Source organism: Strigops habroptila, chromosome 12 (assembly GCF_004027225.2).
Source record: "Strigops habroptila isolate Jane chromosome 12, bStrHab1.2.pri, whole genome shotgun sequence".
NCBI lineage: Eukaryota > Metazoa > Chordata > Aves > Psittaciformes > Psittacidae > Strigops > Strigops habroptila.
This window is the reverse complement of record NC_044288.2, coordinates 34468-56710: the sequence shown is the minus strand read 5'-3', so window position 1 is coordinate 56710 and position 22243 is coordinate 34468. Positions and strand designations below refer to the sequence as shown.

The 22243-nt window shown below is 51.6% G+C and overlaps 1 protein-coding gene and 1 pseudogene across 1 annotated transcript; one reads left to right on the top strand and one right to left on the bottom strand.

The window, feature by feature from the left end:
• The first annotated feature begins 3873 nt into the window (after positions 1-3873).
• On the top strand, positions 3874-4502 carry LOC115616028 (annotated as a pseudogene).
• Positions 4503-17920: 13418 nt separating this feature from the next.
• LOC115616027 (olfactory receptor 14C36) lies at positions 17921-21623 on the bottom strand. The gene is made up of 2 exons (XM_030504837.1): positions 20706-21623; positions 17921-17989 (listed from the first exon to the last, which is right to left on the bottom strand). Exons 1-2 carry the CDS (start codon positions 21621-21623, stop codon positions 17921-17923), a joined length of 987 nt encoding a protein of 328 aa, XP_030360697.1.
• Positions 21624-22243: the final 620 nt, after the last annotated feature.

Genomic DNA, 22243 nt, shown 5'->3' with positions numbered 1-22243 from the left:
GTCCAGACGAGGGCCACAAGGATGAGAAGAGGGCTGGAGCACCTCCCATATGAAGACAGGCTGAGAAAGTTGGGGCTGTTCAGCCTGGAGAAAGGAAGGCTGCATGGAGACCTCATAGCAGCCTTCCAGTATGTGAAGGGGGCCTATAAGGATGCTGGGGAGGGACTCTTCATTAGGGACTGTAGTGGTAGGACAAGGGGTAATGGCTTGAAACTTAAACAGGGGAAGTTTAGATTAGATATAAGGAAGAAGTTCTTTACAGTGAGGGTGGTGAGGCACTGGAATGGGTTGCCCAAGGAAGTTGGGAATGCTCCATCCCTGGCAGCATTCAAGGCCCGGTTGGACAGAGCCTTGGGGGACATGGTTTAATGTGAGGTGTCCCTGCCCATGGCAGGGGGGTTGGAACTAGATGATCTTAAGGTCATTTCGAACCCTAACTATTCTATGATTCTGTGATTCTATGATTTTATATTTTATATTTTATATTTTACATTTACTTTATATTTTATTTTTATATTATTTATTATATTATATATTATATATTAGGTATTATGTATCATATATTATATATTATATATTATGTATCATATATTATATATTACATATTATATATTATATATTATATATTATATATTATATTTAGAGATTATATATTATAAATTAGAGATTATATATTATAAATTAGAGATTACATATTAGAGATTGTATTTCATATATAACATGCTATGTATAATGTATAATATATAATGTATAATATGTAATAGATAATATATATTATTTTATATAATATGTAATACATAATATACAATATGTAGTACAATATAATATAATTTATAATATATATTATATTGTCTTTTCTCTTTATCAGCCTTCTACCTGCCTCTGTTAGCTGCGTGTAACTTTGACCAGCCCTGTAATGCCAAATGTCACCAGAGATTTGTACCTGGGCATCTCACTCCTGGCCCCCCCCATCACTGTTAATGACTATGAGAGCTGAGACAAGGAGCTCACATGTAGGTGCCTTTTTAATGAAGACCTGAGCAGAGGCAGGAGGAATCCCACCTCCTGTGGGTTTGTGGTGAGCCTGGGAGGGAGCTGAGGCCCGTTCCAGCCAGAGGGCGAAAATCCCAGGAGAAGATGCCTCAACTAACCAGGCCTAATCCATTCCATCAGCAGCGGTAAAGGAGATCCCTGCCTGTCCTGGTCTGCCTGTCCTGTCTAATGGTGGGACAAGAAACGGGCTGCCTACAGAAGTGGTTGTGTCACCATCCTTGGAGGCATTTAAAAGACACAGAGATGTGGCACTTGTGTACATGGCTCAGTGGTGGACTTAACAGTGTTTGGTTAATGGTTGGACTCAAGGGTCTTCTCCAACAGAAACGATTATACAGTTCTAAAAAAAGCTTATGTTCAGACCAAACTCTGTCTCTCAGCAGAGAAATGACACTGCAGAAATAAGTGTGTCTCCCAGCTGAGGGAGGGAACATCAGTGATGACTTCAGCCTGTTTCCCATGGTGTTCCCCTGGAACCCCAGGGAGCCCTGGAGGGAGCCCAGAGGGGCAGAGGCAGCGCCACCTTGGGCTCGGCCTCTGCTGCTGAGCTGGGCCGGGCTCCTGGGACGCAGAGAGATGCTGGCAAGCGGGCAGCGCTGCAGAGAGACAGCTCTGGCCAGGAGCAGGGCTGGGGCACTGCCTGCAGGCACCGAGGGCAGACCTGCGAGCCTCAGAGAGCTTAAAGGCACTTGGCAGTGGAGGATGCTGAGAGCTCCCTGCAGGAGAAACCTTGCCAGCCCTGTGCGTGGTAAGGCTCTGGGTGCAGGGCAATGCAGCTGCAGTTCCTGGAGGCATCTCCTCAAGCTGCTGCCTCGGACAGTCCATGGGATCTGTCAGGAGGACTCTCTTAGTTTCTCCTTGTAGATAAGGAGGAGGATGTGCTCCAGAGCAGGGCTTCCCTCTCCACCATGCGAGGGACAGGACAAGCCAGGTCCCTTGTCCCGGGGCTGGCTGCAGGGTGTGAATGTGGGTGTGCAGCCAGGGGTGTCCAGCGCTGTCCTTGCGAGCAGGGTCCCTGCACCCCAGGGGCTGTGTGCCAGGGCAGGGACTCTGCCGCCTGCCAGGGTCAGCACTCAGCCTCCCTGGAGCTCCCCACAGTGCTGAGGGAGAAGCTGGGGGGGAAGGATTGACCCCAGCAGGGCAGCCGAAGGGCACTGCTGCTGTAGAGAGGGTGCTGTGTGGGCCAGGGCTGCTCAAAGCTCCAGGTCACTGCAGGAGTTTCCTAGGGAACTTACCAAGAAGCACAGCGAGGCAGGGGCTACCTGGAAGGGAAGGATCCTGTTCTGTCAGTTTCTGCTCATTTTTTTGGGTAGGGAATTTAAAATAAAAATTAATATCTTGATTTAGAAAAAGGCACTGAAGTTCAAAATCCTTTTCTGAGTAATCCATAGACTATGAGAAATCAACAAGCATTTTACAGAGACAACATCAGCCACTTTTCCAGCCTCATAAGTGTTGGTGTGAGTTTCCCATCAGAGCCTGCCCAGGCAGAGATGCCCCTGGGCAGAGCCCTGCTGCCGGGAGGGGTGTGCAGGGCAGAGCTGAGCACACAGCCCATGGGATGGGCTCTGGGAGCACTGAGAGGGAGCAGAGCTGGGCACAGAGCAGCAGCTCCTCGCAGGGACAGCTCCAGGCAGCAGAGCCATGGGCAGGGAGTGAGGGGAAGTGCAGCCCAGGCCTGGGGAGGGTGAGTTCAGGCAGCTCTCTTGGTGTCTGGCACTGGAGGTGGCTGCTGGCCATGCTCTGCTGGGCAAGGAGCTGACTGTCTCTCTAGAACATCTCCTCCGCAGTTTGCTTCTATCTTGGTGGGGGGTGGGGGGGTTGGGGAGGTGTCCTTCTCCGTCACCACGGCATCTCTGGGCTGGGAAAGAGAAACTTTGCAAAGCTGCCCTTTGAAACAGGGTTCCCTGGCTCACACCAGAGTCTTTTTTCTTTCAGACATATTTTTGTATGCATTTATTTTTTGGAGGGAGAAGTGAAGGTGCAGAGGAAGTGGGAACAAATGGATGGACTCTGCATCTCACCTGACTATGCACTAAGCTACACACGCTTCTATCTGTCCTGCCCTAATACTGTCACAACTTCAGTCACAAAAATTAGTATTACTACACTTGAAAAGAGCACTTGTCAGATGTGATATTAGAAAAAAAGGACAGAAACAAAACCCTCAGACAAAACCATGGTCAAGTCCTGCTGAGCCTCTGCTGTGCAGCCACAATCTTCGTAGTTGTAAGTGCAGACACTGAACCCCTGTTACATCTGATATCCCTCGTGGATATTGGAGCTTTCACAGAGAAGGTTCATGATCCCCCTGCAGCAGCGCAGAGTTGAGTCCCTGGGAGTCACAGTGCTTCTTTCAGCATACCCAGCCACCAGCACCAGAAACAGGAAAATGCATTTGAACTTGGGGGGGTGGTGGAAATCTCATGAGAAATTGATTGTTTTATCCTGAGTAGTCTCCCCTAACCTGTCACTGCCTTTTTCTCCTATGACAGTGCCCCATGGCCAGAAGCAGCAGATGTCCAACAGCAGCTCCATCATTCACTTCCTCCTCCTGCCATTCGCAGACACGCAGGAGCTGCAGCTCTGGCACTTCTGGCTCTTCCTGGGCATCTCCCTGGCTGTGCTCCTGGGCAACGGCCTCATCATCACCAGCACAGCCTGTGACCAGCACCTCCACACCCCCATGTACTTCTTCCTGCTCAACCTCTCCCTCCTGGACCTGGGCTGCATCTCCACCACTGTCCCCAAATCCATGGCCAATTCCCTCTGGGACAGCAGGGACATCTCCTACACAGGTTGCCCTGCACAGGCCTTTTTCTTTCTTTTTTTTTATCATACCTGACTTTTCTCTCCTCACTGTTATGTCCTACGACTGCTACGTGGCCATCAGCAAGCCCCTGCACTACGGGACCCTCCTGGGCAGCAGAGCTTGTGTCCACATGGTAGCAGCTGCCTGGGGCAGTGGGTTTCTCAATGCTCTGCAGCACACAGCCAATACATTTTCACTACCCCTCTGCTGAGGCAATGCTGTGGAGCAGTTCTTCTGTGAACTTCCCCAGATCCTCAAGCTCTCCTACTCACATTCCTACCTCAGGGAACTTGGGCTTCTCATGATTGGTACCTGTTTAGGTCTTGGCTGTTTTGTTTTCATTGTGGGGTCCTATGTGCAGATCTTCAGGGCTGTGATGAGGATCCCCTCTGAGCAGGGATGCCACAAAGCCTTTTCCATGTGCCTCCCTCACTTGGCCATGCTCTCCCTGATTGTCAGCACTGGCATCTTTTCCTATCTGAAGCCCCCCTCCATCTCCTCTCCATCCCTGGATCTAGTGGTGGCAGTGCTGTACTCGGTGGTGCCTCCAGCAGTGAAGCCCCTCATCTACAGCCTGAGGAACCAGGAGCTCAAGGATGCTCTGAGAAAACTCTTTGAATTTACTACTTCACATTAAAAGTGCCCATTACCCCACAAAGGCTCCCACTCAATCTCTGAAAATTCCAGGACTAACTATTTTCATATCCGTCTTTATTTTCCTTAGTGCTTTTTTTTCCTCCTGTTCTCCTGCCTGTTGTTCCTGTGATCCAAAGACCTCATGTGCACACACAATCTTGCTCACTGTTTAGAGACTCTCAATAAAGAAACAGCAGACAATACTGAGTGCCTGCTCCCATCTCTGCACATCTCCTCTGGAGCTGGGGAGCAGCCCCAGCATGCAGGAGGGGTTCAGGAGGCAAATGCGCACTGCCCCATGGAGGAGCAGCCCCGGTGGGAAAGTCTGGGTAGGCAGTGAGGGGCAGTGAGGGCCCTGTGGGAGCACAGGGAAGGGGCCAGGTGCACAGACCAGAGCAGAGGCATGAGGGGATGTGTCCGGAGACACAATAGTTAATGGCCCGTGATGGCCCATCCTGAGCCTTTCTGCGTCGTAAGTGTACATCCCCAGCCTTTCTGGCTTATAAGTGTAACTTTGTAGCTAAGAAGAAGAAACCAGCTGTGCTGAATTCATCATTTTCATCAGACGGAGATGTTGTAACCAGTTGCCTTAGCTAAATGCTGCCCATATAAGGCAGCCAAGGACACTTAGAGGTGACGAAGACGTTGGAATGGGATGAAAATAGAGATGAAGAAGAGGGAAGGGGAGGAAGTAACCAGAAGTTGCCGACCCCTAAAAGATCCTCTGTGCTCTAGAACACAGACCCAAACTAGTGCCAAATAGACCACTAGGCCACTCCTCTTGGCACAAGCTGGCCCCTGAGCCAAGACGAGTCAGCACTTTTTCACTAATAAAAGCCCGGGGCTCGGAAGAGGCGAAGAGGCAGTTCTCATGACCACTGAGGTCCATGTTGCCTCCACAGGAACACCTACCAAGATAGTACCTGCCACCTCTCCTGCTACGATGCATCTTGGAGCTTCACTCTTGATCATAGGGTCCTTGACAGGGTCGGTAAGCATATAACCTAATAAGTAACCTGAACACTCTTTAACCATTCTTCTAATTTAATCATTGCTATAAAGTCATGAAAAACTCATTCTTGTTGGTTCCATTATTTCCTCACTGGAATCCTTCAATTCCCCAAAACAGGGGAGTTCAGACAGGACCTGATGTGGGCTGGAAATTGCCTTGCAGAGAAAAATGCTGGTGTTCAACTACTCCAACATGATCCGCAGAGTCTGGGCATCCTAAAGCATGTCCATGGTGCAGAGCCAGCAGTCCTTGCTGTGCTGCTTCTCCACCAGGCCTGGGAAGTGGCTGGAGAAGGTTCAGTGTCCATCACTTGCCTTCGCTTAGCGCCATCCTCCCTGCTGAAGGGTGGCATGGAAAGAAGGGTGGGATGCTGGTTTGGGTTTTGCAATGAAGGAGGTATTGACCCAGAAGCCACGTCATTTTGCTGTGGTCCCCAGTCCCTGTGACCAACAAGTGTCCCAAATACAACCTTCCCCAGCCCAAAGGTCATATTAAGCCCAGAAGTCTTCCCTAGAAAGGCTCCTGTGCTTGGGCAGAGCTGAAGGACTGGAGTCCAGCTCTATGCACAGGAAGGACAAGGCCTCTCCTGGGTCGTGTGCAGGGCTGAAAGCCTCTGTGATCCCCACCAGAAAAGGCAGAGGAGAATTTGGGAAACCGGAGACCATCCCCATGCCCATGGGTGCCCTCAAGATGAGTCCCTCAGGCCAAATCTCCTTAGTCTTCCTGTAGCTCTTTATGTAGTTGTAGAAACTGTTTTTATTGTCCATTAGGTCGCTCACCAGGTTCAGCTTGAGTTGGGCTTTGGCTTTCCTAGCCCCATCTCTGCATGCTTACCATTGACGTCCTCCAGAAGCCTTCTGGATGGGTTGTGCCCTGCAATGTTGCTCATCAGGCTGCTAACATGGTAGTTCAAGTCCACGACCAGGAGGAGCAAGTGTGAGAACATGAGGCTTCTTCCAGTGGCCTGAAGAAGGCATCATCTACTTCTTCCTGATTAAGCAGTCAACAACAACCAATAAATATCTCACCCATGTTGGTCTGCCTGGCTAGTCCTGACCCACAAGCTCTCGACAGCCTCATCACCTACCCCAAGGCAGAGCTCCAGCCTTTCTCACTGCTATCTTATTTAACTACTATCTCCTCTTTTTATTTATTATCTGTCATGTCCTTTAGTTCCTATTCCTGTGACCACAAGGCACCACAAGCCAGGTGAGCCATCTGCACACACACATTAACCACCGATACATCAGCTTCACTCCAAGCAGACCTCGAGAAACCGGCATTTGACCTACAGAAACCTCAAGAAGTTTTCTTAAGAGAAGGGATCTTCTCATTCCAATCTTCTGATGTTCTTCATGAGGGGCAGGATCAGCCTGTTGTACTGGTGTTTGGTAGAGTGGAATTCATGTTCATCAGAGCAGCCTGTATGGTGCTGAGCTTTGGATTTGTGACCAAAGCAGTGCTGATAATACACTGATGCTTTAGCTACTGCTGAGCAGTGCTTGCACAGCACCAAGGCCTTCTCTGCTGCTCATGCTGCTCCAGCAGCACGTAGGCTGGTGTTGCACGAGAAGCTGGGAGGGGACACTGCTGGGACAGCTGACCCCAACTGACCAAAGGGCTATTCCACACCCTGTGTCACCATGAGTGAGCGAGCGGCTGTGTGGGACTGCGCTGTCTACCAGGTTAAACCACAACACCCGCACATCAAGGCAGGCTTGGACGTGGCTGCTTGAGAAGCAGCCTCAAGGAGAAGAGTTTGGGCACCTCGAGGGATGCCCCAGTAGCCTCTGGTGCTAAACTGGAATGTGGCCATGAGCACATGGGGCTGTACGGGGAGCAGTGTGGCCACCCACACTCTAATGAGTCCCTGGGGAGGCTTTGTCAGGAATGGCCTCAGCAAGGGCCCAGTGATGCATCAAGGGACTTGGGAATTGCTTCTGAGTTTGACTTCTTGAGAGGGCTTTTGAATCTCCTCTCGGTAGCTGAGGTGCATGGACTCAGCAACACAAAGGCCCTGAGGAGCCATGTCTCTGCATGGAATTATCCTTAACTCTTCATGACTTGCACAAGTCATTGTAGAGGTTTCAGCTGGAGACTCAATGATGATTTCAGAGAAGGTTTCCTAAAGGAGTATTTTCTCTCAAGACGTGACAGCGGCATTCTGCAATGGATGTTGGCCCAGAGGGTCTCCTGAATTCATCTGGACAGGCAGGAGAAGCAGTCCCTTGAGGTCCCACACTGTATGGACAACCTCACTCCTCAACTCCCCAAGCCCCACAGTTCCCTCAGCAGCCCCTGGGACTTGCAGCGCTTTTCCTCACATGCAACTCCTCCCCTGAGCTCTGCAGCTGGATGGGGCAGCTCCTTCACACCAGCTCCCTCCTGCTTTCCTTGGGGAACTGGGCTGCACCAGCCACAGAGAAGCTTTCTCTTCAGTGCTCACAAACACAAGTTACACACGATATAATAACTCCTCAGCTTTATGTCAGGTCCAAGCAGCATCTAACATGATCCCCCTTTCACAAGGGATTTCCATAAAACAGCTTTCAACTGAGATAAAACATAAGACAGGAGAGACATAAACACAATTAAGGTGTTGATCAGAGAGTTAATCAGACTTCTGAAAGAAGGGGCAAGTTTCTAACTCCCTGCAGCTCAAAGCAGAAACCAGAGAGTTGAGAGGATCTGAATGACCAAAGAGCAAGTGCAGAAGGAAACCTGAGAGCAACGAGAAGGGCACGTGTTCAGATAGTCTGCTGGAAAGATGTCCTTAGACATGGCCATTTGATCAGGAAAGGTGGGAAAACCTTAATAATAAGGAAGAGAAAGTGATGGCAATACAAACACCAGGGGAAGATCAAGATTTCTCCTCCTGCCATTAGTACACTTGCTGGAACTTCCCATTCTGTCCTGGTGGGAAAACGTTGGCCTTTCTTGAAAGTCCTCAAATGATTGAGCTGATGGAATGGAGCTTGTATGTTTGTAGATAGCCTTTCATTTCCATAGCTATTAAGTGATATTTGACAGGCCTCCAGGCATTGAAACAAGATCGTTTGTGTCCTGCACAGAGCCACGTGCCCAAACCCTTCCCTGCCCAGGACCCCCCAGTCTTAGCAGAGAGCGAGTCATTGAAGTGTCAGCCTCTCTTGGCTGGTGAAGGTGTTAGTTGAGATGGTCACCTACAGCTCTGTAGGATTCATGCCCCATCAACATCTGCTCTGCTCCAGTTAGCCATAGGGCCCAACATAATCACAGGACCTTAAGAGAAGAGAGATCAGAGGGGGCCTCAGGAGGTCTCAAGCCCAATCTGTCAGAAACAGGGTCATAGCAAGTGGTTCAAGGCTTGATTCAGTCCCACTTGGAAAACCCCAAGGCCAGAGACTGCACAGCCTCTCTGGGTGACCTGATGCAGCATTTGCCTCAGCCTATGGGAACAAGGTTTCCTTGTGTCCTGGCTGAATCTCTCCTCTGTCACTATGCCCCATTGCCTTTTGTCCTCCCACCAGGCACCATGCTGAGGAGCCTGGCTCTGGATTCTCCATGTCCTCCTTGCCAGTACAGGCAGCCAGTCCCCAACAGCCTTCCCCTCCCAAGATCTCAGGTCCCCATCAGCCTTCCCTTCTCTGGACTGGACAAGCCCAGCTCCCCCAACCTCTCCCCACAGGCAACGTGCTCCAGTCCCTGCCCGTCCTGAGGGCCCATTGCTAAACTCACTCCTGCTTGCCAATAGCGTTCCTGAATTGGGGATCTGAAACCTGGATGGAGTATTTCAGAGCATCCCTTCCCTTGTTCTCCTGCCGTGCTCGTACAGCCCGGGATGCTGCTGTCCTCCCTTGCTGCCAGGGCACACGCTGCCTCCTGTCCAGCTCCTGCCCACTCAGACCTTTGCCATGGGCTGCTCCCAGCCAGGCAGCCCCAGCATGTGCCAGTGCAGGTGAGTCCCCTGCAGGGGCAGAAACTGGCATTTGTCCCTCTGGGATTACGTGGGGCTCCTGCCAATAGGTGCTCCACTCCTCCTGGAGCCCCTTCATTGAGCAGAGCTGGAGCAGCCAGAAAGCTGATTTCATTCCCTTTCATTCCTGCTGTGTGAGGACATATCACAGAGAAGAAGTTGCTGCAGGATCATTTATTTCCCTTAAATATAATGAGAGACTCCCCCATTGACACAAAGTCTCTGGGTCAGACAAGGTGTCATGTCCCAGATTTACGGTACGGACAGGATTCAGATCTCGGGGGGTGAAATGAAGAAACAAACAAGGTCAAATGTCCAAATAATGCAATTTATTACCTAAACTATTGTAAAAAATAAAAGAGAAGAAAGAGGAAAGTAGGAAAAAAAGGATAGAAGCAATATATTGATAGATTTGCAGAGGGAGAATCAAATAGTTAAATTGCTGAGATGAGTATCTCCAGAGAGGACACCTTTAACACCGGAGCGGGGGGAAGCACAGCGTCCAGGAGCCTCAGTTCGAAGCGGCAAGAGCAACCAAGGGAGCCTCAAGTCCTCGACAGGACTCACCCAGGAGCCTGCAGCTCAGCTCACGCGAGCAGCTGACTCACAGGAGGCGGCGCCAGGAGTGACGGCACCAGCCCTCAGTGGGTAAAAACCCATCCCAGGGAGCGCGAGCAACCAGGAGCGTGGCGACCAGGGCGGGCAAACAGGGTGTGGCACGGCAGTCAGGGCGTGGCGCGGCAGTTTGACCGGCAGTTGGCGCAGGCGGGGCGAGCGGGCAGCGAGCGGGATGGTGAGCACTCACCTCAGGACGAGGGCCCGCTCTGGGAGCTCTGCCCCGGTGGTGGCCAGCGTAGGCACCCAGACAGAGCCGATGAGAGGGGAGGCTGCGGCGCAGACCTTGGAGTGTAGAAAGTGCCTCGACTGGTCTCTTGAGGCGAGGCTGCACAATGGACAGGGCTGCACTCGGTGCGCCCTGGTGGAGGTCCTCCTGCAGCAGGTGGCTGAGCTGCGGGAGGCTGTTGGAGAGCTAAAAGATGCCAAGGAAGCTGAGAGGAAGCTGGGCTGCTTGCTCCAGGCCCAAACTGTGCAGAGGCCGCAAATGTCCAGCATTGCTCACATAGGAAAGAAGGAGGGCAGCAACCCAGGAAGCTGGGAATTAGTTACAAGAAAAACTAACAAAAAAAGGAGGAAGAGGACAATTAACAACAAGGGGCTTCCTCCTAAATCTGATGTCCCCACCCAGAACCGCTTCGCGGTTCTGCAGGGAGCTAATGAGAAAGCACCCACCACACCTAATGAGCATCCTGCTGATGCACCAGTAAAGAGGATCACTACTGGTGCCTCCAGGAAAAAGTGGAGGGTCATAGTAGTAGGGGACTCTTCTTTGAAAGGCACAGAGGCACTCATCTGCCGGCCTGATGCAGTCTCGAGGGAGGTGTGTTGCCTGCCAGGGGCTCGGATCAGGGATGTTGCTGAGAGGCTGCCTGCTGTAGTAAGTCCTGCTGACTATTACCCCCTTCTAGTGGTCCGTGTGGGTGCTAGAGATATAGATAGCATAGCCTGAAGAACATTAAGAAGGACTACAGAGCCTTAGGAGAGGTGGTTAGGGGCTCTGGAGCTCAGCTAGTTTTTTCATCGATTCTCCAGGACAAAGGGGAGGACCTTAAAAAAGCTAGGCGTGTTTGGCAGGTTAATAAATGGTTAGAATGGTGGTGCCATAGTCAGGGGTTTGGCTATTTAGAACATGGGGCTCCATTTGGGAGGCCAGATCTACTGGAGGCTGGTGGAGCTGGTCTGACAAAGAAGGGGAAGAGCTGTTTTGGTATGAGGCTTGCCAGGCTGGTCAGGAAAGCTTTAAAATAGATGTGTTGGGGGAGGGGAGCATTGATCCATCCCAACACTCCTGGCCAGTTGCCAGCACCTGTAATAAGTGCTTGGAGCAATGTAGGGATGTTCCAGCTGCCCCAGCCATTGAGTCAGCTGCATTTGGAGCTCGGCTAAGGTGCCTCTATACAAACGCCCATAGTATGGGGAACAAGCAAGAGGAATTAGAGATGTGTGCAAGGCTACAGGAATATGATGTCATTGGTATCACAGAAACATGGTGGGATGGCTCCTATGACTGGAGTGTTGGAATGGAAGGTTACAGGCTGTTTAGAAAAGACAGGCCAGGCAGACGGGGAGGGGGCGTTGCTATCTATGCCAGTGATAGGCTAGAGAGTATGGAACCCTGTCTGGGGACGGGTGATAAGGTAACAGAGTGTTTGTGGGTCAGGATCAAAGGGAAAACAGCAATAGGGGACATTACGGTGGGGATCTGTTACAGGCCGCCTGACCAAGAGGACTCTGTGGATGAAGCGCTCTACAGACAGATAGGAGCAGCCTCACGCTCACAGGCCCTTGTCCTCATGGGGGACTTCAACCATCCTCACATCTGTTGGAGGGACGGTACGGCCCGGCACAAGCAATCCAGGAGGTTCCTCGATTGTGTGGAAGACAACTTCCTCTTTCCAGCAATAGAGGAGCCGACAAGGAGAGGTGCCATGCTTGACCTTGTGCTCACCAACAGGGAGGGACTGGTTGGAAATGTGATGCTCCAGGGCAGCCTTGGCTGTAGTGATCACGAGATGGTTGAGTTTGAGATCCTCAGGACAGTGAGAAGAGCATGCAGCAAGCTCACTGCCCTGGACTTCAAGAAAGCAGACTTTGGCCGCTTCAGGAACCTCCTTAGTAAGGTTTCATGGGATACAGTCCTAGGGGGCAGGGGGGCCAAAGACTGCTGGTCGATATTCAAGGATCACCTGCTACATGCTCAAGATTGTTGCATCCCGACTAGAAGAAAGTGCAGCAGAAGGGCCAGGAGACCTCCATGGATGGACAAGGAGCTGCTGAGGAAATAGAGGGAAAAAAGAAGCTTATAGAAGGTGGAAGCGAGGACAGGCGGCCTGGGAAGAATATAGGAGCATTGCCCGGGAAGCTAGGGACCAGGTTAGGAAAGCTAAAGCCCAGCTAGAATTAAGTTTGGCAAGGGATGTAAAAGATAACAGGAAAGGATTCTATAGATATGTAGCAAATAAAAGACAGACTAGGGACAATGTGGGCCCTCTCTGGAAGCTATCAGGAGAACTGGCTAGCCTGGATTTGGAGAAAGCTGAGGTTCTTAATGACTTCTTTGCATCCACCTTCACCAGCAAATGCTCTGACCACACCACCCAAGTCTTGGAAAGCAAATGCAGGGGCTGTGAAAATGAAGACCTTAGGCCCACTGGAGGAGAGGATCAGGTTCGAGACCATCTTAAGAACCTGAACGTGCACAAGTCCATGGGACCTGATGAAATCCATCTGTGGGTCCTGAGGGAGCTGGCGAATGAAGTTGCTAAACCACTGTCCATCATATTTGAAAAATCATGGCAGTCGGGTGAAGTTCCCGATGACTGGAAGAAGAGTAATATAACCCCCATTTTCAAGAAGGGGAAGATGGAAGACCCAGGGAACTACAGACTAGTCAGTCTCACCTCTGTGCCTGGCAAAATCTTGGAACAGTTTCTCCTGGAAAGCATGCTAAGGCACATGAAAAACAACGAGGTGGCTGGTGACAGCCAACATGGCTTCACTAAGGGAAATCCTGCCTGACCAATTTTGTGGCCTTCTATGATGGAGCCACGGAACTGATGGACAGGGGCAGAGCAGTTGACGTCATCTACCTGGACTTGTGCAAAGCGTTCGACACTGTCCCGCACGACATCCTTGTCTCTAAATTGGAGAGACATCAATTTGATAGATGGACCACTCGGTGGATAAAGAACTGGCTCGATGGCTGCACACAAAGAGTTGTGGTAAAATGGCTCGACGTCCGGTTGGAAACCCGTAACGAGTGGTGTCCCTCAGGGATCGGTGTTGGGACCGGACCTGTTCAACATCTTTGTCAGCGACATGGACAGTGGGATTGATGCGCCCTCAGCAAGTTTGCCGACGACACCAAGCTGTGTGGTTCGGTTGAGACGCTGGAGGGAAGGGATGCCATCCAGAGGGACCTTGACACGCTTGTGAGGTGGGCCGATGCCAACCTTATGAAGTTTAACCAAGCCAAGTGTAAGGTCCAACACATGGGCCGGGGCAATGCCAGGCACAGCTACAGGTTGGGCGGAGAAGAGATTCAGAGCAGCCCTGCAGAGAAGGACTTGGGGGCGTTGGCTGATGAGAAGCTTAACATGAGCCGGCTTCAATGTGCACTCACAGCCCAGAAAGCCAACCGTATCTTGGGCTGCATCAAAAGAAGTGTGACCAGCAGGTCAAAGGAGGTGATCCTGCCCCTCTACTCTGCTCTCGTGAGACCTCACTTGGAGTACTGCGTACAGTTCTGGTGTCCTCAACATAAAAAGGACATGGAGCTGTTGGAGCAAGTCCAGACGAGGGCCACGAGGATGAGAAGACGGCTGGAGCACCTCCCGTATGAAGACAGGCTGAGAGAGTTGGCGCTGTTCAGCCTGGAGAAGAGACGGCTGCATGGAGACCTCATAGCAGCCTTCCGGTATCTGAAGGGGGTCTATAAGGATGCTGGGGAAGGACTCTTCATTAGGGACTGTAGTGGTAGGACAAGGGGTAATGGCTTCAAACTTAAACAGGGGAAGTTTAGATTAGATATAAGGAAGAAGTTCTTTACAGTGAGGGTGGTGAAGCACTGGAATGGGTTGCCCAGGGAGGTTGTGGAAGCTCCATCCCTGGCGGTGTTCAAGGCCAGGTTGGACAGAGCCTTGGACCACGTGGTTTAGGGCAAGGTGTCCCTGCCCATGGCAGGGGGGTTGGAACTAGATGATCTTAAGGTCCTTTCCAATCCTTACTATTCTATGGTTCTATGATTCTAAGTTAACACCACGGAGTCGTATGGCGTCCTGTTGTCTGGATTGGTGGGAGAAGTCTTCCAACCAGCCGGTGGTCGTGTGGTCCTTTATACCATATTGTGTCTGGATGTCGATTGGATAGCCGTTGTCCCAGCATTGTGCAACAACTGCGACCAGCCATGGGCTGCATCCGTGAATCGTGCATTTCAGCAGGTTTTTATCTGCTGCCCATACAGTTTGTTCCTGCAAGGATGTTCCTGTCTGCTTTTCGTTTCTTGCCAGGATGTTCCAATCTGCTTGTCAGAACCGAAACATCATAGCCTTCTCCCTGTGCAACAGCACGCAGCTGAATCAACAGAGCTGAATGCGCAAGTTGTTTCAGAGAACAATGAAGTCTCTCTCTGAGGGGTAAACGGTCTCACCCCATCTGCTACAGTCCATAGCTCACAGAGAGCAATGGTTGAGACAAATACCTGTTTTACATATCAGTCCTACACCCTCCACCCACTTTTGAGGGGTCCCATGACCTCTCTGAGGGTGACCCCACTTTTTTGGTGACCCCATTTATATATAAGGTAACCACCAATTATTGGGGTGTGCCGCGATTGAGAGACGGGACGCAGCTTGATGCAAGCAAGATGTCGTTTTATTACAGTTATCCATATACATTTATACTTGTCCCTACCTAGCGTGTCTCATACGGATTGGTCTATCATTTACAGAAGGCACACACTGATTGGCTAACTAGCATAAGACAAACTATTAATCAAGCATTTATCTCCCCCCAGCAACATCTTTTCTTACACAAAGAGTTAGCTCCTCTCCATCAAGGTCGGCTACTCCCTTCTCCCTCAACCTTTCCAACCCGTGATTGATAAATAAACACTGGGCCATTCTTTCTCAGCCAAGCTTTTATCCTTATCTTATTCCTCCCATGGTTTACGACCGACAAGCTCCAACATGTCTCCTTCTATCAGCTGAACAGCACTGGGAGTCCTGCTGAGAGTAGCCAAATCCTGTCCCACAGGGGTGCTCCTTGGTTTTGGGGTGCCCATTTTGGGAGTGTTCCTCAGTTATGGTGTGCCTCTCACTTATGGCTTGCCCCCATTTTCAGGTGCCCCCAATTTCCCTCATTCTGGGGGTACCCCCACATTTGACACCCCATTTTTGCCTCCTATCCAATTTTGGAGCAATTCCAGTGCTTACCAACAGAAAGTAGGACCCAGCAACAGCTCCTGTCCTGGCATCTCTACTGTGGGAGCACAGGGGCTCCCGCGGGCGTTGCCGCAGTCAGGATTGCGCAGGGGTGGCCAGAGCCCAGCAGCTCCTTCCCACCTTCCGCAGTGCCTGGTGGGCTTCTGGGCTGTGCCTGCACCTGCCAGGGCCTTTGTCACCTTCCAGAATGCACTGCCAGAGCCCAGCAGAGCACCGGAGCCTTGCGCAATGCCCGGCGCTGGCCTGGGATTTACCAGAGCCCACCAGGACCCCTCCTGCCTTCCGCAATGCCCAGTGGGCTTCCGCGCGCGTTGCCGGAGCCAGGCAGGTCCCCTTGTGCTGAGCTCCCAGTGACAGCACCAGCAGCTGCACTGCCCAGGGGCTGCTCCTGCCCTCACACCTTCTCAGCACCTCTCACACCAGCAGCTCCTGCACACACAAGGCTCCTGCTTCGCCCTCAGTACCCCTGCAGCCAGAGCTGAGCTCCAAGCACATGAACAAGCACAGGGCCTCCTCCTCACCTATCCCCTGCTCCTACAGCTGGGATGGCACCAGCACATCTCCTGACAGCTTCTCCTCCCTTTAGAGCACACACCCACAATGTGTTTCAAGCGAACACTAAAGTAGGATTGAAAAGTCAAAGAACACGCACCTGGATGCGCAAGGCAGCTAGGGGAGATGCAGCCTCCCAACGGAGGGGTCTCCTCTGCACTGGTTCCTGCAGGGCTCTCACTCCTTAAATAGCCCATGGTCACCGTGGTGGCTCCCGTCACAATGGGTGTCTCCAAAGCGACCGCCATGGCTTTGTGATGGCGGCAGCATCATGCCCATGGCACATGTCCACCTTTGGAGTGACATTCCTCTTTCCTAACTTCGAGTCTGAACCTTCGAAGCTGCAGTTTGTAGACGTTTCCTTCTCTTCCCAATCCCAAGAAAACATCCATCATCTCTGAAACCACCCTTCAAGTAGTTGTAGGCTGCTACTGTAGTGTCAGTTCAGCAGGTGGAGTGAATATCCCTCAGCAAGGCCTTCATGAGGGACTGTAGTGATAGGTCAAGGGGGAATGGGTTTAAACTCAAACAGGGGAAGTTCAATTTAGATATAAGAAGATGTTCTTCCCTGTGAGGGTGGTGGGACACTGGCACAGGTTGCCCAAGGATGCTGTGAATGCTCCATCCCTGGCAGTGTTCAAGGCCAGGTTGGACAGAGTCTTGGGTAACATGGTCTAGTGTAAGGTGTCTCTGCCCATGGCAGGGGGTTGGAACTAGATGATCTTAAGATCCTTTCCAACCCAAAGATTCTATGATTCTATGATTCTCTTCTGGTGGGGAAGGTGCAGCTAGTGATGCACCCATCAAGCTTTTGCTTGCCCTTACAACACCCATCCAATGGGGCTCAGGAAAGTCCCCCCCTTGCTATGGGAAATGGCCCCATCTCCCCTGCACCTTCTGATAGTGGCTGACAGTGGGACACCAAGTGCCCTGTGTTCATGCTGACTGCTCTGGTGCCTCCCTGCAGGGTGCCCACCCCAGGCAGCTCCCCCAGGACAATGGTTGGAGACAGCTCCTCCAGCCAAGCCCACCGCTGCCCTCCCATCAGATGAAGCCTGCAATAGAGCGCTGCAGGTACGTGCTGAGGCAAAGGGGCAGCAACATGGGTCAGACCCAAAGGAGCTGAGCCTAATCCTGATGGATTCCCGTCCCCTCCAGGAGGCCTGGCAGCTAGCTGCAGAGTGGGAGCAAGTGAAGGCCCATTGGTAAGAGTGGCGGGAGCAAGCGAAGGCAGAACGGGCAGTGTGGGAAGCCTGGGCTGCAGGGGAGGACCAGCATCCACCCTAGGCATGGGGATAGGAATTGACCCTCTCTTGGGGGTCGGCTCCTGCTGCAGGCTCCTTCCACGAGGTCCTCTGCGATACGGCACTCTGAGGCTTGCTGAGAGCATCCCCTCCTTGGCAGGCCCTTGGTATTGGAGGCCCTTGGATTTCCCACCCTCCAACCCAGACCAGGAGAAAGGAGAGGTGAAGAAAGGCTGAAAGCCCTTTTCCAGCAGAGGAGATGGCAGCAGCAGCGCAGCTGGAGAGAGCCAAGCCTGAGTAAGTGTGGACACTGCCTGTTGGGCAGCCCCATCCCTGCATCCTGGGACTGCAGAGGACACCATGGAATGTCCTGGGTCACCTCCACAGCCAAAGGATAATGCTTCCCTGTGTTGCAGCTGCCTTTCCTCACGAGCTGCCCAGGTCCTCAGGAGGCTGGAGCCATATCAAGCACAGAGGAACATCTTCAAGCACGTCACTGAGAACAGAAGGAGGAGGATGGAGCAGCAGAGGCAGCTCCCCCATTAACTGTGTCCACAAAGGCATGGGGCTTCCCATGGCAAAGAGGATGGAGGCTCCTCAGCTGCCAAGGTCCACCTCGAAATACACTATAAAGAGCTCTAGGGCTGCTTGCAGTGATGGATCCATCTAAAGCAGAATAAATGCAGGAAGATCATCCCAGTAGGAATCCAGTCCTGCAGGCAGGATGCAAACCAAGCACACAGCTCCCCTTTTAGTGTCAAGGGAGTTTTCCTTGGTTCTTTCTGTTGCTTTTGGATAAAAGTCTATCACACAATGGAGTTACAGAATGGTGATGTGTAACTAATGCATTACAACAGGAAAAAGCTTGGGAAAATGAGGGAATGGCTTTAAACTGAAACAGGGGAAGTTCGGATTAGATATAAGGAAGAAGTGCTTTACTGTGAGGGTGGTGGGACACTGGCACAGGTTGCCCAAGAATTTTGTGAATGCTCCATCCCTGGCAGTGTTCAAGGCCAGGTTGGACGGAGTCTTGGGTGACATGGTCTAGTGTGAGGTGTCCCTGCCCGTGGCAGGGGGTTGGAACTGGATGATCTTAAGGTCCTTTCCAACCCAAACCATTCTGTGATTCTATGATTCTGTCCTGGCACCTTTGGTGTGAGAGCGGTGGCTGGACATAGAGCTCCGTCAAGCACTCGACACTGCTGCTGCTGCGCATCCTCTTGCCTTGACAAGCACCGGAACAGCCCCACCAACATGGAGATCTGCACTTGCTAAGCCACATCATGTGCTTTCTGCATATAGTGATCTCTGGGGATGATGAAGACATCCAGCCATTGCTCCCACAGCAGATGTTCAGGACAGAAAGCTGGTTCTGGGCCTCACCTACACATGGAAAGCACTGGAACATCCATACCAATATGGGGATCTGACCTTGCTTAGGCACCTAATGCTCCTGTAGCTGGGGACCCGTACCAATGGGGCCCCCGGGGGATTGATATTGGCCCCAACGCTGTTGATCATAAGTGATCTGGGTGATGGGATCAAATGTACCCTGATGAAGTTTGCTGATGAGACCAAACTAAATTAGGGAGTGGACACTTTGGAAGGGAAAGCCACCCTGCAGGAACATCTGATTGAGCTGGAAGAGTGGAAAACACTTGTGTGTGCAAAGAAAGCCATCAGGATGCTGGGTTACATCAATAAGGGCAGCACCAGCAGAGATAAAGACGATGTTATCCTGCTCTACTCAGTCAGGCCACCCCTGGAATACTGGGTTCAGTTTTGGTCCCTGCTATACAAAACAGATGTGGACAGGCTGGAGAAGGTGCAGAGAAGGGCTCCAAAGATAATCCAAGGACTTGGAAAGGCTGAGAATGCTGCACTTGTTCAGCCTTGAGAGAAGAAGGCTCAGGGTGACCTTATGTTCCAGTATTTAAAGGGTGACTACAGAGATGGAGACTCCCTTTTGACAAGGAGTCCCATGGGAAAGACAAGGGCCGATGAGTCCAAGTTATTCCTGGGGAAATTCCAATTGGACACAAGAGGAAAATGGTTCCCAATAAGAACAATCAACCATTGGAATAGTCTCCCCAGGGAAGTGGTGACTCCCCAGCACAGGACACATTCAAGATTCACCTTAAACCAGGGTGAGCAGCCTGGTAATGGCCAGAGAGAGATGGCCAATGCCTGGATGGTGACAACAGGCCCGGTCTGCTAAAACCAAAGGCACAAACCAGCCTTCTCCCTCCTGCACTTGCATAGAACCGTAGAATGATTTGGGTTGGAAAGGACCTTAAGATCATCTAGTTCCAACTCCCCTGCCATGGATAGGGACCCTGTGTCCCCTGCTCTCCTCCCAGGCCACCCTGAGAGGTCTGCCGCCCCCCCATGCCATCCCATCTCCCCACACCAGCACAACATCCCCGGCTCTTGGGCTCCTCAAGAGCTCTGACTGCTCCAGGCACAGAGCAGCCATCCCAGAGCTGGAGCAGCCAGAAAGCTGATTTCATTCCCCTTCTTTCTTGCTTTGTGAGGATATATCACAGAGAAGAAGTTGCTGCAGGATCATTTCTTTCCCTTAAATACAATGAGAGACCCCCACTGACACAAAGTTTGTGGGTCACACAAGGCAGGCAGATACTGAAGTAGGAAGGGATGAATACTGACATGTCTTTGAAGACAACAACATCACAAGTGGAAACAGGAAAACAACTGTAAAGAACTGTTGTGGTTTAAGCACAGCAGGTAACTCAGAACCACGCAGCCGCTCACTCACTCCCCCCTCTTCCTCCTCCCCCTGCTCCTGGAGGGATGGGGAGGAGAATCGGAAGAATGTAAATCCCATGGGCTGAGATAAGAGCAGCCCAGTAACCAAGGTATAATACAAAACCACTACTGCTACCACCAATAATAATAACAATAAGGGAAATAACAAGGGGAGAGAATACAATTGCTCATCACCCGCCGACCGATACCCAGCCCAACCCAAGCAGCGATCTGGGCCTTCTGGGTAACTCCCTCCCCGTTTCCATACTGGGCATGACGTGCTGTGGTATGGAATACCCCTTTGGCTAGTTTGGGTCAGGTGTCCTGTCTCTGCTTCCTTCTGGCTTCCTGTGCCTCCCCTCCCTGGCAGAGCATGACACTGAGAAAGTCCTTGGTCAGAAGAAACATTACTTAGCAAACGACTAAAAACATCGGTGTTAACAGCGTTTTTCCCAGGCTGAAAGTCAAAACCACAGCACTGCACCAGCTACTAAGAAGGAGAAAAATGGCTGCTATAGCTGAACCCAAGACAAGCAGGAAGAATGGACTTTGCCTGTCATGACCTACAGTGGGAGGCCTTTGCAGAGGAAAGCAGGCAGTGTGTGGCTGCTGAAACACAGCCAGTCACCAGCTTCCTCACAGCATCCTGGAGTTCCTGGTTCCTCAGGCTGTAGATGAGGGGGTTCACTGCTGGAGGCACCACCGAGTACAGAACTGACACAACCAGATCCAGGGATGGGGAGGAGATGGAGGGCGGCTTCAGGTGGGCAAATGCTGATGTGCTGACAAGCAGGGAGACCACGGCCAGGTGAGGGAGGCACGTGGAAAAGGCTTTGTGACGTCCCTGCTCAGAGGGGATCCTCAGCACGGCCCTGAAGATCTGCACATAGGAACCCACAATGAACACAAAACAGCCAAGTGCTAAAGAGAAGCCAACCACAAGAAGCCCAACTTCCCGGAGGTAGGAATGTGAGCAGGAGAGCTTGAGGATCTGAGGGATTTCACAGAAGAACTGCTCCACAGCATTGCCTTGGCAGAGGGGTAGTGAAAATGTATTGGCTGTGTGCAGCAGAGCAGTGAGAAACCCACTGCCCCAGGCAGCTGCTGCCATGTGGACACAAGCTCTGCTGCCCAGGAGGGTCCCATAGTGCAGGGGCTTGCAGATGGCCACGTAGCGGTCGTAGGACATGATGGTGAGAAGACAAAACTCTGCTACTGCAAAGAAGGCAAACAGAAAGACCTGTGCAGCACACCCTGCATAGGAGATGGCCCTGGTGTCCCAGAGGGAATTGGCCATGGATTTGGGGACAGTGGTAGAGATAGAGCCTAGGTCCAGGAGGGAGAGGTTGAGGAGGAAGAAGTACATGGGAGTGTGGAGGTGCTGGTCACAGGCTATGATGATGATGATGAGGCCGTTGCCCAGGAGTGCAGCGAGGAAGATACCCAGGAAGAGCCAGAAGTGCCAGAGCTGCAGCTCCCGTGTGTCTGCGAATGGCAGGAGGAGGAAGTGGGTGATGGAGCTGCCATTGGACATCTGCTCCTCTGGGCATGGGCCCTAACATAGGGGAAATGTCACAGGTTAGGGAAGACTGACCAAAATCCAACCCATTTCCCACAGACCCTCCACCTCCTAGACACAGACACACTTCTCTATGAGACCTCCCTTCAGCTCCATGGCTGGAGCCCTATTTGGTGCTGGCATCCACTTCTAGCCCAAGTCACACACATCTCATATCACAGACCCAAAAGCATTTGCTCTGTCATGGCATTTCTGTGTTTCCATGTGGAGCTTTCAGGTAACACAGGGATGCTGTAGGAGAGGTTTGAATCCTGGGGCTTTCAGGTTACACAGGGATGCTGTAGGACAGGTTTGAATCCTGGGGCTTTCAGGTTAAACAGGGATGCTCTAGGACAGGTTTGAATCCTGGGGCTTTCAGTTAACACAGGGATGCTGTAGGACAGGTTTAAATCCTGGAGCTTGGAAGGAAACCTCAGGGGGGCAACCAAGTGTCCCAGTGATGGCATTTGATTAAGGGAGATGCAGCTCCTTCCCTAGATACACAAACTGCATTGCCCACAGCTGAGGAAAGCTGGGATGCTTGTTCCCATGGACACACCTGCATGAAAGGACCCAAAAGACCCATGTGTGACTCT